This window comes from Gorilla gorilla, chromosome 1, assembly GCF_029281585.2.
Source record: "Gorilla gorilla gorilla isolate KB3781 chromosome 1, NHGRI_mGorGor1-v2.1_pri, whole genome shotgun sequence".
NCBI classification, from domain to species: Eukaryota; Metazoa; Chordata; class Mammalia; order Primates; family Hominidae; genus Gorilla; species Gorilla gorilla.
This window is the reverse complement of record NC_073224.2, coordinates 87155210-87171222: the sequence shown is the minus strand read 5'-3', so window position 1 is coordinate 87171222 and position 16013 is coordinate 87155210. Positions and strand designations below refer to the sequence as shown.

Here is a 16013-nt window from a genome sequence, read left to right as displayed (position 1 = left end):
AAATAAGTTATGTCTTGTTAGGACATTTCTGTCCTGGAGGAAATGAAAATCCTTTTGTGAACTCTTTTGTAACTCCATTGTCATACCTGTGTCCTATTGCCAACACAATTCCCTTCATGCCTGAAAATTTAATACATACTTAAAATTTAATATATGATTATGTAAAGAAAAGTTAAGCTTTATAGTCTTCCATTTTTCCCTAGTGTTCTATTTCCTTCAAAAATATCTTTATAGGGACCTTACCTTAAGGACTCGGGTCAAATGCAGCGTTTGTAAAAACTCCATATGTTCCTAGGTGGCTAAAGAACAGAAACACAAGGATGGCAACAATACACTGCTTAGTTCTCGACAACACAGTCCAACACATGGTATTTCCAGAAACCACAAATTACCATCCACCCTTGGAATTCTGCTTTAGAAAGGAAAGAAAAATAAATGCCAAAGAAATATTCGATATCCCACTTAACAGCTCTGGGTAATTTGCATTGCATTTTGCACCCACACTAAGTTATTGTTCATGCTTTATGCACTGAATACCTGTTATACCCTCTAAGTTGCTGCAACCTCTTCTAGGTGACAAGAGGTAGTTACAAAATTCTTGGCATTAACACTTGATAATCTAACGATAGTTTTCAAAGGGTGCAATATGCCCCCTAGGGGTGTTTTTTGATTTTTATAATCATCAGGAGTTCTTCTGATATTGAGTGGGTATGGGGCAAGGGTGCTGGATGTCTATGACAATAGAGTTCATATAAGGATTTCCATGTCCTCCAGGATGGAAATGTCTTTAAAAGATATCCAGCACCCCTGCCTCCTGCCCACTCAATGTCAGTAGAACTCTTGTTCATTACAAAAATCAAAAAATACCCTTGGGGGCATACTGTCCCTTTTTGAAAACTATTGCTAGATTATAAATAGCAGGGGGTACAGGATACAAAAGAATTGTCCAACATCCCACATAACTTTGGAATATCTGCTCGATATTCATACAGGTTAAAAATCTCTGAGTCTGGAACTCAAGCACTTTACATGTAAATATTAAGCATTTTTTGCATCTTTAAAAAGTGCAATTGCCATATGAATCAAAGGACAATTATCACAGGTTTTCAGACTCTTTACCGGAGTTCACCATTTTGAAAAATTAGACTGGTGTTGGCCACAGCTCTAATGCTCTTTGAGTCACTAATACAACATTCCCCCACCAGTCCACCTGCGTGGCCATTGCTTTCCTAGTGATTCTGTGGAAGGTGCACGCTTCTGATGACCTCATTGCATCTACTGGCACATCGCCTAAGTTTTCGCATCTTGTTTTTATTATAAATTACTTTTTGTTTTATTCCTACTTTATATTTTAATTAGAATATTTGTTATCTGTGTATTTTACTTCAGAGTAGAAAAGAAGACATTGCAAAAGACATTGTAAAAAGGAGGCAGGCATTGCATGTAATCATTCTGACATATTACAGTGAATTATAAAGTTAAGGTGGCAAAATTTACTCAATCGTAAAACATTTCTACCTTACCTGTGAGGATTCAAGGGGCATTTCCCATCATCTAAAATCAGCAAGAAGACAAGAATGAATGATTTAAAAAAAAAAAAAACAAGATGAAAGAGAGGGTCATTAAGGATAGAAATTATTGGGGAAAACCAGTAGACTGATTTTCAGGTGGGCTCATTATAAGGGGAATATTGGGAACAGTTTCTCCCTGAAAGGTAGAAAGTGTTTTAGGCTAAATTAAACATTCGACAATATTTAACTCCAGAGTCATGTCACTTTCTTCCTCCTTCCTTTCAGTAAATACATAAATCAATTTCTTTTGAGGGCATCTTGTGTCACTTGCCCTCAGCCCTTAGCTGAGCAAGCTAATCACATACATGAATCCAAACCAACAGAACAGTGGATGTTTTTCCTCCCTGGTAGCATATTTTTATCCAAATAACAGACTCTCATAGTTGAATTTTCAGCTATGGCTGCAGCATTTTCCTCTTATTTGGCCAGAGAAAACTTCAAAGCCTAAAATCAAATTGGGAGAAGCTGAGGAAAAAAGCTCCCATCCCCAACAAATGAATGTATTTATTATTAAAAATATTGGGGCATGAGTGGCCATTTGTCCTTCTCCACTGTTAGAGGGTCCCCTGGAAATGTCTCAAAGTCAAAGAAAGGGCTTGGGGGAAACATCAAGATTAGAGTGATTCCTACATGATCATACAGATTAAGGTCTAGGAGCTCTTGCCTCTGCCTTCTGGGTTTGGTTGTGCAAGCACACATTTTGCATGGAGGGATTCACTGTAGCTCTCAGTACATCTCTTTGGTATTGAAGCAGAGTATTGACCTTTGTCTATTGTCTTAGCCACTCACAGGAGAGTATATGAAGGAAATTTGGAAAAACAGCCTCAATGTTTTGGTAGCATTGTAAATGGAGAAAGAATAAGAGTAAGGAACACGTGGTTTTGCCTCTGAGCAGTTAAGAATAGGTGTTGAGACTTATGTCAACAATAGAGAAATTCAATGAGATCTCTTTCAGATATTTTAACATAGCCACTTTCAATTACCTTGATTTGAGCAATTAATGGTCTCTCTGATGCCCCCAGTTACTTTCTATGAGGAGTGATGAAGAAGAGCCCCATTAGGTTATAAACAAAACTTTATGAAGTTATAGGCAGGCTAAGTGTCTGGAGAAGATTGAGAAAGGATGTTTTAAGCCTTAAGAGATGGGATGTTCCCGTCTTTAATTCCTAGACTAAAGTTCTTTTTCTGATGAACAGTCTGATGAACACAGTTTCCCTTACAGAGAGTTTTCATCTATTTGGTCTTCTCTGTTTAAATCCTGCATCAACTTTACAAATTTTCAGGAGAAAAAGCAAATCTCTTAGCTTATCACACCAGGTCACCAATACAGGGGCAGCTTCTTCTGCCCCTAACTTCATCTCCTGCCTCCTCCATAATCCCCTTTTGATTCAGATGCACTGAACTGCGAAACATACCATCTTCTCATTGATTTCACACTTTCATGTCTTTCTACATGCCATTTTCTCTGATGGAACTCTATTTCCATTTTCCCCTTGGCTAAATGCCTCTCATTCTTCAAAGCTAAGCTTGAAAAAGGCTTTCTGACCTGCCAGTCTGGTTTAGGCATCCCTAGTCTATGTTCTAATAATACCTAGGTTGTATTTGTGTCCTAACACACTTGCTACACTTCACTACCAGCACTGATTTCACCTGTCTCCCCTATGGATTTTTCCTTCCTTAATATCAGAAACCATCATTATGAGTCTCACACTCTAACAGAGTTGATGAATAAATGACTGCTACATGAAGAAATGAGTGAAGTCAGGAAGCATAACACCTTTCTAATTAGCTTTAGTGATAGCCTAGGGTACTTAGACCAGAGGCCCCAAATGCCAAACTGCAAAGTAGCCTCATTTGAATTTTGGGAGAGGGCTTTTGAAAAATTCAGATTTCCACACCCACTACCAAGTCTCCCCATAGAAGGATCTATATTTTTAGGAAGTTCCCTAGGTGATTCTAATGGACAATCAGTTCTCAAGATCACTTATCTTGGCTTTATTTTCTTTTAATGCAAATGTTTTCCAACATGAACTACTGAAGTTGTGGTTTTTGCCTCCCCACCCTTAATTACATGAAAGAAAAAAGCAAAGAGAAGACTCTTTCCTATTTACCTTTTTGTCTGAAACGCTTTCTTAGCAAAGCCAGGAGCGTCCCACCCATTATCAGACCTATGGTAGAAGCCACCGCTCCACCAAAGTAAGTCAGGGCTTCCTGGATAGTCAATGGTCCTGCTACAAAACAAACACACACACATGCAAGACATAAGAAGTGTATTATGCAAAAGACTAGTCTTTCTCTCCCAGAAAGTTTTCAAGAACTCTAAGATGTGCGATCAAGTAGGATCACCAAAGGTCCTGGGAATGCTGACAAGCTAACATGAAAGAAGATCTGGAATTCATAAATCCACTGCAACAGAATGGGAAGTGGGGCCTTATTTTATTCCTGAGGCTTAAATATAGACTGTAATTTCCAAAGGAATCAGGGTGAGGACCCAATAAAAGAAATTAAATTGTAGACACAAGAAGCCTATACATGTAAGTTTGGGCAAATAAAATAAAAGTGGGGCCTTAACTTATTCCGAAGACTTAAATATAAACTGTAATTTCCAAAAGAATTAGGGTGAAGTCCCAATAAAAGAAATTAAATTGTAGACATAAGAAGCCTATACATGTAAGTTTAGGCAAATAAAATAAACTGTGCATAATTTTTTGGCAAAGATTCAGTTATGTAACAAAAGGCAGTCAGGACAAGCTATGAGGGGAAAAAATAGGGGGCTGAAATATACCTTGCAAACAGATGGAATTTAATTAAGGAAGATCTGCTAGGAGGTTTTTAGAGTTAGGTGGTAAGCAAAGGTCTTCTGAGATAATATATTAGAAATCTGCATGAAATAACTCCCAGTTTAAAACATTTTGAAACTTCAAGGTCTGTTAAACAGAGATTATAACGAAGCAAAAGGTTTCATTTCACAAATTGAACACTGAAGAGGAGGGGTGATTACCTACACAGTCACTGGGTTTAATTTCCACTACTGTATAAGGCAAGGAGATTCTGCCTGATTCATTGTGAAACACTTATTAAGCAGGGGGAAACCCGGGGATGGAAAGCAAGACCACTATGAGAAAGACACAGGGAAGAAACACTGATTTTGTTATTTTCCACATCAAAGTGACTTCTTAACCCACATGAAAATTGTACCTTGGCAGGTTGGCACGGTAGTTGACCAGTGGCCATTCTCCTGGCATGCTGTTTGTGCAGAGCCATTAAGTAACTGGCCCTCTAGACAATGGAAAGAGCAGATTGATCCATAACTGAAGTTTCCCCAGACGTTGGAGCAGTTCATCGCTATTGGCTTATTAACATGTAGTTCTGAGCATTTCACAGCTGCAGAAAAGAAAGAATGCAAGAGAAACAACATGTGGATTGGAGGTGAAAGAGATTATAGTTTCTTTTGTAACCTAACATTGCCAATAAATGAGGCAGAATGTAAAAGGTCAGAAAGGATATGAGCCACTTCCAATATTCACAGTAGCTCTTCTAACAGCACATATATGAAAATATTCTCTCGAAGGGTGATAGCCAAAGAACCAAGATGCAAAGATGGACACATAGTAGCATCCGACAAATACCTGCTAATGCATTGATAAATCTTGCCTCCAAATATACTATTTACAAAATTTTGGTTCTTAAAATACTATTAGTCTAAATGTTATTACTACATTTGTTATCAACTGGCATGTCAGTATGTGTTTATTAAAATACTTAATAAGTGTTCAGCATATCTGGACACTGGAAGTTTGAAAGAAGTAGACTGTCATCCTCCTTAAACTACATTTTCAGGGAACTTCAGGGTTATTCTTTCTAATTTATGGATATGAAATTAAAGGTCAAGAAATTAGATTTAATTCAAATAAATGTTATTTATCAGTAGTGACATTTGCAAAGCACTGGGCTATGTTTTGTGGGGGATACAAAAATGAAGGAAATGTAGGTCTCAATGCTTTATGTGTAGGGTGATAGCTCTTCAGGAAATATCATGTATGGCTTAACTTTTTATTTAGGTTCAAATTATTATGAAAATATGGAATGTTTATACTGTCACATAATATGCAACTTCTAGTTTACCAATTTCTATAGCAGGTTTTACATTTAATATGCCTATTTTTCTAACACATCTTGGACATTTGCAAATGTTTCTTCCTTTAAGTCTCTGAGTACTTGTGTATTAGCTTTAGCTTGTGACATGAGGAAGGGCAGAAGTGAAATGCCTGTGACACATTACTTCTAATTGGGATTGGTGAGGATTTCATAAGGGAGATGACACTTGGAGTAGTGGTTGTGGTTTGGTGAGACTTCAACATACAGGCACAATGGCTAGCTTGAGTACTTGCAGGAAGGCAGGTTCAGAACTGCCTGCTCCTTTTCACCTTACCTCTGCATGCTGGAGTTACTGCTGTCCATTGTCCTGAAGGTCTGCAGCTGAGAGTGTTGTCTCCTATGAGTGTGAATCCAGCGTTGCAGCCAAAGTAACAAGTGGTATTAAAACCAAAGGTTCCCGGATGATGCCTACAGTACATGGTTCCCTGCCCAGGAGTGGTGAGGGCTGGACATTGCACCCCTGGAGTAGGAAGTGATGCTATGCCTGTTGTGAGAAAATGTTTCAATTCAGAGAGCTCCCAATTAAAAGAAGTGTTAACAGAGTTAAGGCTAATCTGGAATAACTGCTTTTCACTCTTCATAACAAGGGAGGGTCCTTGAGGAGATGATTCTCCTGGCCAAGAGAAGAAATCAGAGGAGTCATTGTTATTGCTATTTTAAAAAGAAGCAAAAAATGGTACAGAAATATAAGAAATTCAGCAGAAAGCCAAATATACATGGGCCAACTGCCTGCCCAACCCTGCCTTATTGGGAAGTGGTACTGTTCTCTGACTAAAGGTCAATGTGAAAGTTGAAATTTACTGCAATGATTGCTTGCTGTCTCAAACTATTTCTTCCATTTGAATGATCCCACCAGCTTTGTCATTAACTTGCCATGTGGCAGGAAGATGATGATTGACCCCTCTGCATCTTATTTCCTAGATTTGAAAAACTGGACCAGTGACTCTACCCCAGTATTTTCTGTTTCTCTCAGCAATAAATTAATGGAGACCATTCAGTTCACTCAACAAAGCTCTTTCAAAAAAAGAAGCCATGAAACAAAATTCCTGCTTAAGAATCAATATATCTTTTATTCACAAACATAAAAATATCCTGTCACTCCTTAGACATTTTAAAATCCTTCAGCTGTTTGCTAAACCCAAATAATGGTAATATATACAATTATCTAGTTCACATATAAGAACTAGATAATTGTTTGTTGTTGTGGAATAAATTTCCAAAAGTAGAACTGTCTTAGTAAGTACATATTATTACCTTTGCAGGTTGGTGGAGTAGCTGACCATCTTCCAGAAGTTGTGCATTCCACATTATTGGGCCCCTCCAGCTTAAAGCCCTTGTTACAAGAGAAATGGCAGGTGGAGCCAACGTTGAATTCTCCACGAGTGTCAGAACAATCCAGGCTGCCCTGCTTTGGGGCAAAGAGTTCTGGGCACTTGATGGCTAGAGTATCAAATTAAGAGTGTCACAATCTCCAAGTTTATTCAGAAGTTCTGTGTTACACAAAGTTCATTCACTTATATATTCAAAAAATATTTATTAAGCACCTATATTCCAGGTATTTTGCTAGGCAGCAGCATTCCACAACATGTCATGTAGGTCATTTGCTGCAAAGGGCAGTGGGAGGATGGTAAGCTTACAGAGAAGAGTATAGGTACAAGTCACGAAGACAAAGAAGTCAAAGATTTAGGCAGCCATACTCAAGAACTTACAATGTCACCCTATTTTCTCTACACCCTCTGCTTCAGAGACCTCATAGCCTGCCGCAGCTCCCTCTATCTTACTTGAATGGGTGCAATCCAGGATTTCATTTCCGCCCTTCCTCTTGCCTGAGACTACTTGCTCCCAAATATCATGCCATCTTCTCAAATTCAACACACCTAAAACTGCAATGATTGCTTTCTGCCTCAAACTATTTCTTCCATTTGAATCTCCTCGCTAATTGTTTTGTTTATTTTGCTGTTGTATTTTAATACCACCCATCCAGATAACACAGGAAAACTCAAAACCTCCTGGTCAAGATAGATTAGTTTCTTGGAATTCCCTGAAGTGACTTTGTGTGTTATTGCTTCTGGTTCTTGGCTCACATTCCCCTGAGAATTTTTCCACTTTCATGGCATAAAATCCCACTAATCCTCCAGGATTTAACTCGTAACCTCTCTGAAGATTCTGCTGATCACCACAGCCTGAACTCTTCTCCTCTGAATTCTTCAACTTTTTGTCTGAACTCATGTGCTGTCATGTTCCATGTCATACCCTCACTCTTCTACTGGATGGAAAGTGTCTAAAACCCAAGAATGATTCATCCTTGAGTCTTCCATAATTCCCATCCCAGGATCTCAAGAGGCAGTGCTCAGTAACCACTTGCCAAGTGAATGAATAAATGAATTTAAATTTTAATTCACAATTTCCCCCCAAAAGTATTTTTACAAATTATTGCAGTTACATATTTTCTTAGCATTATTCCTTCCTCCCCATTAATTCTCTAATGTAAGACTATTATTTATCAATAAATGTTGGGTTATAGACAAATGAAGTGACTATTCTTTCTTTAAATCTAAGGCTATTCTGAAAACAATACCTTGGTCAGATAAGTCTCATTTACTTAGATAGTTTGATTTTTACAAACCACTTCAAGACCTATATGCTCCCTCATGGAAAACCAATGTACAGTATTTGGCTTTTACATACTGGCCCATGTATTTTTCAGTAACAAGCTATTCATTGAAGGATTATGGATTCTTATTGCATGAATCCATTCAAATAGCCAAAATAACACAGTGAATTTCAGTTCAGTACTCTCAAATTGTTGAGTAATTAACAACTTCATATCTGACACATCAAGTCAATTTACTAAACATTTTTGAAACATGTCTACTGGTGTAAGTCCTAGACATGAAGTCATCTGTGAATATTTTCACAAAAATAACTTTTTCATAATCTCCCAGAATTACAACTTTAAACTGAAGAATATGTATAATGTCAGCTGCAGGAAAGCAGGGACCTTGTCAGTTCTTTGAACACTGTATCCCAGAGAACAGGGCCTGACACATAGGAGGGGTTCTACAAATACTTATGAATTGAATGAATACAGTAATGAATACAATTTAATTTAAATGCATTCTAAAAGGTATGCCTACCTGGTTTGAAAAGAAACAAGAGGAATTTCTGTTTTTAAAAATTAACCAAAGGGGGCCCTAGTATAAAATAAGAACTACTACAGCATTAAATTCATTTGGGGGATAGTGCTTTGGTTTCAGTCTTATCAGTCATGCTCAGCCAAGGTTACATATCCAGACTTTCATATTTATAAAAGTCTCTGAACTCTCTCAGGTAAAAATTAACCTTGACCCTTACATACTAAGAATTTGGCTCTGGATCATGTAAAGAAGCGGGTTTACCTGTTTGAGGGGCAGCCTAGATGAGTTACATGGAAGCCTAACCCAGATCCGGCATATGGTGGGCACTCAGCAAACATGGGATGAATGACATTTGTGGAGTTATCAAGGATGCTGCTGGAATGGAGATCAGTGCAGATGCAGGAAAAGAGTTATACCCAGGAATGACTTTTGTGCATAACTTTGAGAAGTGGTCATATTCTTGAGCCTACTCTAAAACTTTGGCAAAAAAAAAACTCCTGAATAATTACAAGAATAGAAAACAGATAAGGGTTGCATTTATTGCATGCTTAGTGTTCTATTTTCACTGACTACCAAGGCAGTTCTATCACATATGGGTATTCATTGGTGTTCTTCTATAGTCCATCAAGAAAGTATACATGATTGCATCTGAATTCTTAAATATATTGATTTATATTATTTCAAATAGATTTAGTAAATTATCTGTTTCCTTTTATTATATCATTTTACTTGAGTTTGATAGAGTTTTCTCAATAATTTTCTGGAAAGAAGATATAGTATGAATAATAAATGTAACTGAGTTGAATATTGTAAACTCAAACTTTAGAAATAAAACTAGGAAGCCCCACAGATTCAGAGAAATGCTGGGGGAATGAAGAAAAAAATGGAGATGTCAGCTGGGCCAGAGTTTTAGGGGGCACCAGTTCACCATATTTTAGGACGTGAGTAAGCAGGCACATGGCAGAAGAGCAGAGTTGAGGTTGGGACTTGGAACCAGGACCCCTCCCCACACAGTGAAAATAGACATTAGGAGTTGGGTTCAGCAGCCAAACATGGTCACCAGAGGATCAATGACAGACAGTGTTAAGGGATTAGGAATTCAGCAGTCTGTATCATGAAAGTGGTCCAACAGGCAGGGACAGGAGGGATACAGAAACTGTGTACAAGCAATCCATCATGCAGGTGGCATCATCAAATTTGGTACAAGAACCTCAAGCACTGCTTAGGCTCATGAAAAGGACTTCAGGTCCTGAAGGGCAAAGGCAGAGACAAGGCTGAAAAATAACCGACCCTCTGTATCCAAGGGTTCTGCATCTATGGATTCAACTCATTGTGGATCAAAAACACTCAGAAAAAAAATAAATTCTATAAAGTTCCAAAAAGCAAAACTTGAATTTGCCATGTGCTGAGTATGTTGAATCCATGCAGATGAAGTCATGTGTAGGCTTTGCATTAGGTATTATAAGTAATCTAAAGATGATTTAAAAGTCTAAAGGAGAATGTATGTAGGTTATATGCAAATATTATGCCATTTTATATAAGTGACTTGGGCATCTGGGGATTCTGGTATCTGCAGGGAGTCCTGGAACCAATTCCCCCTGCAGACACTGAGGAACAACTAGGCAGAGGCCACATCCCAGAGGGCCCAGGGAACCGGCATTCTAACTAAAGTGGAACTATCTGTAGAGCCATCCCCCAAAATGAAATCTCACATTGCACTCTGAAGAGACAGCTTGAGAACTCCACCTGCCACACTGCCTCTGCTTACTTGGAGGCCCCTGAGTCCATCTGATGTATCCTAGAACTCTGCAAAACACTATGTGAAAATTGGGGTTCTAGGGGGCAGTGCTGAGGGTTAAAAATTAATGGGTTCAGGCATATGGGAAAATAAGAGGAACCATTTGCCTAAATTTAGAGCATAAATTTGGAGAACAAAGAAGAAACACAAATGCAAAAACCAGGGCTCAAGATCAGGATCAGTCAAGGTTGATAATTCCAAGGGCCATAGTGGGTTAAAGCTGCTGTTCATGGTCAGGGTTGGGTCTTGACAGTGAGTGGGGATGAGGCCTGCAAAGTGGGAGGCAAATGCCTCCTCCTGCAGAGAAAGGGGGGCTGGAAAGTAGTGAGGGGAAGCAAGGGCTTTAGAGATTACAGATTTAGCAGCCATGTTGGTTGCCTACATGATTTAAAATGTGAATGAGATTTTTAAAGGTTTTTAAAAATATTCTTTAGCCTTAAAATGTGGGAAAATAGAACTTATGACAAATGTCAATGGAATAAATGAATAAGAGAGTGAGGAATAAATGAATGAGTGAAAAACCACAAGCCCAAATGCTTTCCTCCATACATGTTCTAGAATTCTCAGGGAACTTGTAGTATATCTTTTTGACAGCAGATGGTAGCATTTTATGTCTTTCACCCTACAGAATTCTTGACCAGGGAAGCGACCTCAAAGATGGTCTTGTCCACTCTTCTCCTTTTGGAATTGAGAAAACGGGAGCCTAAGGGTGTGACAAGACTTTCCTAATGGCACATGACTTGGAGAGAGAGCAATACAAGTCTTTGGATATTAATCTAGTGCTCATTCCACAGGAAGGAATAAATAATATTTTAGCTGTTTTTGTGTAACACGAATAGATTTCTACCAACATATTCTCTCATCTGATCACCAGGCACTGCCATTTCTAAAGTTCATTTAGCAGTTATAGCCGCAATCTGTGGAGTGGAAAAGAGTAAATTCACAAGTGACTTACCTGAGATTCAGAAGCTCTGCCACTGGGTGATAGTGTAGTTCAGTGGTCAAAACACTAGCCCTATAATCAGACTAGGCCTGGGTTTGCATCCTGTCTCCATACTTCAAGCTATATGACCTTTGCTAGCTACTTAACCTCTCAAAGCCTCAGTTTCTTCACCTTTAAAATGGGCATAGTAATAACCAACTTAAGGGTCATTTGTGCGGATTGAATGTGATGATGCTTATGAAATAGGTAGTCCTACATTAAGCAATAATTATTACCAATTATCGCTGGTCTCATTATTACTAACTCTACACTGAACAATACATTAGAACAATAGCACCTTTTGCAACTAAACAGGAGCTATGAATTAATTAATTCAGTGCACTTCTATTTTAGAACATAAAATATACTAGATACTTTGCCAGCCAGATGTCTCAGGGGAATTAAAGACAGATAAGATCTGGCCCCTGCCTTTGAGAATTCCACTAAATTACCAAAGCTTGTGTTTGAGTAAATTTTACTGGTAAATGATCACCTTCAATTCAACAGATATTTGTCACACACACCCATTTTTATTCTGTCTAGCTGCTGCAGGGGGTATAAAGATGAAGAAGGCACAGCTCCTGCCTTCAAGAAGCTTATATTCAATATAGAAGTGGAGAGAGGAGGGAAGTGCACACATAGTTATGCTAGGGTTAAATCTCACCCATCCCTAAATAAGGTCTGTGGCTGGGATTTAGTAATGCTCAGTTGAAGGTGAGTGTAGGAATGAAGAAATGAATAATGTAGCTGAAGAAGACTCTGTAAGGAAGTAAAACTTTCAGTGACAGAGAGCTGAGCCTTTTCACTTACTAACAGTGTGACCCTGGACAAGTTATTTAACCTCTTTAAGCTTGTGTCTCTTCCTTATCTATAAAATGAGATGATACTGCCTTTCCTTATTATTTTAGAATTGTGGTAAACAGGAATGCTATAATGACATGAAAGCACTTCCTGAAACTGTGCAATTTTTTTCTTGAGACAGAGTCTTGCTCTATCACCAGGCTGGAGTGCAATGGCGCAATCTCAGCTCACTGCAACCTCCACCTCCTGGGTTCAAGCGATTCTCCTGCCTCAGCCTCCCGAGTAGCTGGGACTACAGGCATGCACCACCATGCCCAGCTATTTTTTGTATTTTTAATAGAAACGGGGTTTCACCATGTTGGCCAGGATGTTCTTGAAACTGTGGAATATTTAACTAAAGCTATTAAAATATTATTTAAAGAGAGGGAGAACTTTTTTATCTAGATTACCATTGTTGTGGAGAGTGTTGTTTGCTTCAGCTCAAGAACACTTTTATATAAATCCCTGATGATTCTCCATTCTCTGATGTCATCTTTAAAGCCATAAGAAAGGACAGACCCACAGCCTACCTTCACACATTGGTGGGGAGTCTGTCCAGCGTCCCGATCGAGTACAATCCAATCTTTCTGGTCCAGACAAAGAAAATCCCTCATCACAGATGAATTGACAGGTGGATTTATAACTGGAACTTCCAACAGGTTGGACACAGGTCATTGTTCCATTCTGAGGGCTTAGCAAAGGTGTGCAGGGAATGGCTATCATGGGCATGGCAGAGGAGAAAAGAAGAGATCATTTTATAATTCAGCAACCTGAACTCTGTAACTCTCTCTCTCTTTCTCCCTCTCTCTCTCTCTCTCTCACTCTGTGTATGTGTGTGTGTGTGTGTGTGTGTGTGTGATTAATATACAATGATGGTATTTGGCTAAAAGTGATTGTTTGAATTTCATGATGCTTTATCACCAGTTAGAGATTGTAGAGGTGTAAAATAGTGGCAGCTTACAGTTAATTGACATCCTGAAGTGCTCAATCACAAACAGCTTTAGAGGTGATTTTTAAAGGAAGCTGGTGCTCTGTTTGGGAGGATAGTGGTGCAACTCATTTTTGTTGCTTCTAGACAGGGGTGGAACTGGTTTCTCCCTTGATACCTTCTTCAGAAACACCCCAATGACCTTACCAGAAAACAATGACAAATGATTGGAAACACAGAAATGGAGGAAAATACTTTCTTCCCCCTTTCCCAACCAAGTGGTGGAATCTGCGCCCAAATTTTGGCTCTGTTACTTGCTAGCAATCTATCACTAGACAATAACCTTTCTGAGCCTCAGTTGCTTTATCTTCGAAATGGGAAAAAGGAAAATCCTTGCATATGTGCCACATTTTCTTAATCCAGCCCATCATTGTTGGACATTTGGGTTGGTTCCAAGTCTTTGCTATTGTGAATAGTGCCGCAATAAACATACCTGTGCATGTGTCTTGGTAGCAACATGATTTATAATCCTTTGGATATATACCCAGTCATGGGATGGCTAGGTCAAATGGCATTTCTAGTTCCAGATCCCTGAGGGATTGCCACACTGACTTCCACCATGGTTGAACTAGTTTACAGTCCCACCAACAGTGTAAAAGTGTTCCTATTTCTCCACATCCTCTCCAGCACCTGTTGTTTCCTGACTTTTTAATGATCGCCATATTAACTGCTGTAAGATGCTATCTCATTGTGGTTTTGATTTGCATTTCTATGATGGCCAGTGATGATGAGCATTTTTTCATGTGTCTTTTGGCTGCATAAATGTCTTCTTTTGAGAAGTGTCTGTTCATATCCTTTGCCCACTTTTTGATGGGGTTGTTTTTTTTTTTCTTGTAAATTTGTTTGAGTTCATTGTAGATTCTGGATATTAGCCCTTTGTCAGATGAGTAGATTGCAAAAATGTTCTCCCATTCTGTAGGTTGCCTGTTCACTCTGGTGGTAGTTTCTTTTGCTGTGCAGAAGCTCTTTAGTTTAATTAGATCCCATTTGTCAATTTTGGCTTTTGTTTCCATTGCTTTTGGTGTTTTAGATATGAAGTCCTTGCTCCTAGGGTCATTTTTCAGCCACTGACTTAAACAGCATGAGGTTTCAAGAACACTTTCTATGCCTTTCTCTTCCCTTCATTCCTTCCCCTCTCTAGCTACATTCCTTTCAATCTGATCAACTTGTCCAAAGATCTGGTTCTTTTCTTCTAGCTGAAAAGTATTTCTGTAGTAAGTGTGTATGTGGGGCTGGAGAGGACACAATTCAAGAAGCCTATAAACTGCAAGGACTTATGGGGGAAAGGGTGTGGGTGAGGATGTTGGTACCACAGAGCCCATTTCCAGCTCTTCTGTGGCTTTGCCTTCTGACAGCAGGGGTAGATGTAGAGGGGTGGGAGGACATTAAAAGGGGAAATTGTCTGATAACACTCTCTCAGAAGTATTACAACAGCAAGTGGATTGCACACTGCATGGTACCTTCCTGCCCAGCCCACATTTGGGTATTTCACTTGATGTGCACCTGGCAACAAGAGGAGAAAGTTCAGAGTAAATAAAGAACTAAAAGCAGAAGGGAACTGGAAGGTCACAGGAAGCCGTGGTGAGTGGCAACCTCCTTGCTGTGAAACACCCAGAGGCAGGACAGTATGGAGCAATGAACTGTAATCTGTGCCCTGCACCACTCAGGCTTGCCTGGAAGAGTTTCAATCACTGTGATCACTGTCCTCAGGGATTCCCAGTTCTTCCCACAACTTCCCCAAAGTTGTGTGGACTTTGTGATATGTCCAGACTTCAACGTAGCCAGGATGAGCACTTAAGGGGCAAGGTCACAGCCCCTCCCTGTTCTCTCCAGACCCAGCTCTGAAGGTGCACCCAACCCTAAGTCCAGGGCCTTGCCATCCTCTCTGGTGCCTGGCGATGAAGGACATTCAATTCTGCTGTTTGCTTGTCCATTTGTTCATTCATTCATTCATTCATTTACTGTTGACCTAGCTTAACAATGGGGTGTGTGTGTGTGGGTGTGTGTGTGTGTATGTGATTATGCTTTTGTGTGACCTGAATAGTGAGTGGTTTCCTTTTAGTAAAAAATATGTATCTGCCCACTTTCACTCAAATGTTGAAAGTCTATACAAAGTGAAAGATATGGCAAAAAATGTAGAACTGTCTAGTCTTTTACCCATTCAACTTTATTGTTAAAATTGTATATACATCATAAAAATATTAATTGCATAGGAGGAAAAGCGGAGAAAATATTGGAAGAATTCATACCAGAAGCCTAACGGTGTCTATTTTAGGATAGGAGTATTTAAGAGGATATTTTTTCATTTCTTTATTATATTTCTGCAGATTTTTATAAATGAAAATCTTGCATTTAAAAAGCAGCATTTTCTATAAAAGTTAAGGAATTGGATACATTGAGGGGGAAAAAGCTTGGGGAATATAAAAAATATACGTCTATCCTTCAATTCACAAACATGGATGACTAGAACCCGTTCTAGTTCATACAAGATGTTGCAATACTGACAGAGCACACTGGCTTGTTAAATATCAAGTACAAG

General features: G+C 39.0%; 1 protein-coding gene across 6 annotated transcripts in view; it reads right to left on the bottom strand.

Moving 5' to 3' along the window:
* SELP (selectin P) overlaps nt 1-16013 on the bottom strand; it is a 42367-nt gene that overhangs the window by 1483 nt on the left and 24871 nt on the right. For 3 of the 6 annotated variants that reach the window (XM_019026341.4, XM_019026339.4, XM_004027867.5), the window contains exons 10-16: nt 13017-13202; nt 6984-7169; nt 6004-6213; nt 4770-4955; nt 3683-3802; nt 1524-1554; nt 244-299 (exon numbers count right to left, since the gene is read on the bottom strand). In XM_019026341.4, the coding sequence (XP_018881886.4) occupies nt 245-299; nt 1524-1554; nt 3683-3802; nt 4770-4955; nt 6004-6213; nt 6984-7169; nt 13017-13202 (974 nt within the window). In that variant the 3' untranslated portion in view covers nt 244. Of the gene's footprint in view, nt 1-243; nt 413-1523; nt 1555-3682; nt 3803-4769; nt 4956-6003; nt 6214-6983; nt 7170-13016; nt 13203-16013 lie in introns of all 6 variants that reach the window. The other 3 variants (XM_055365701.2, XM_055365707.2, XM_055365690.2) reach the window with 2 other exon arrangements.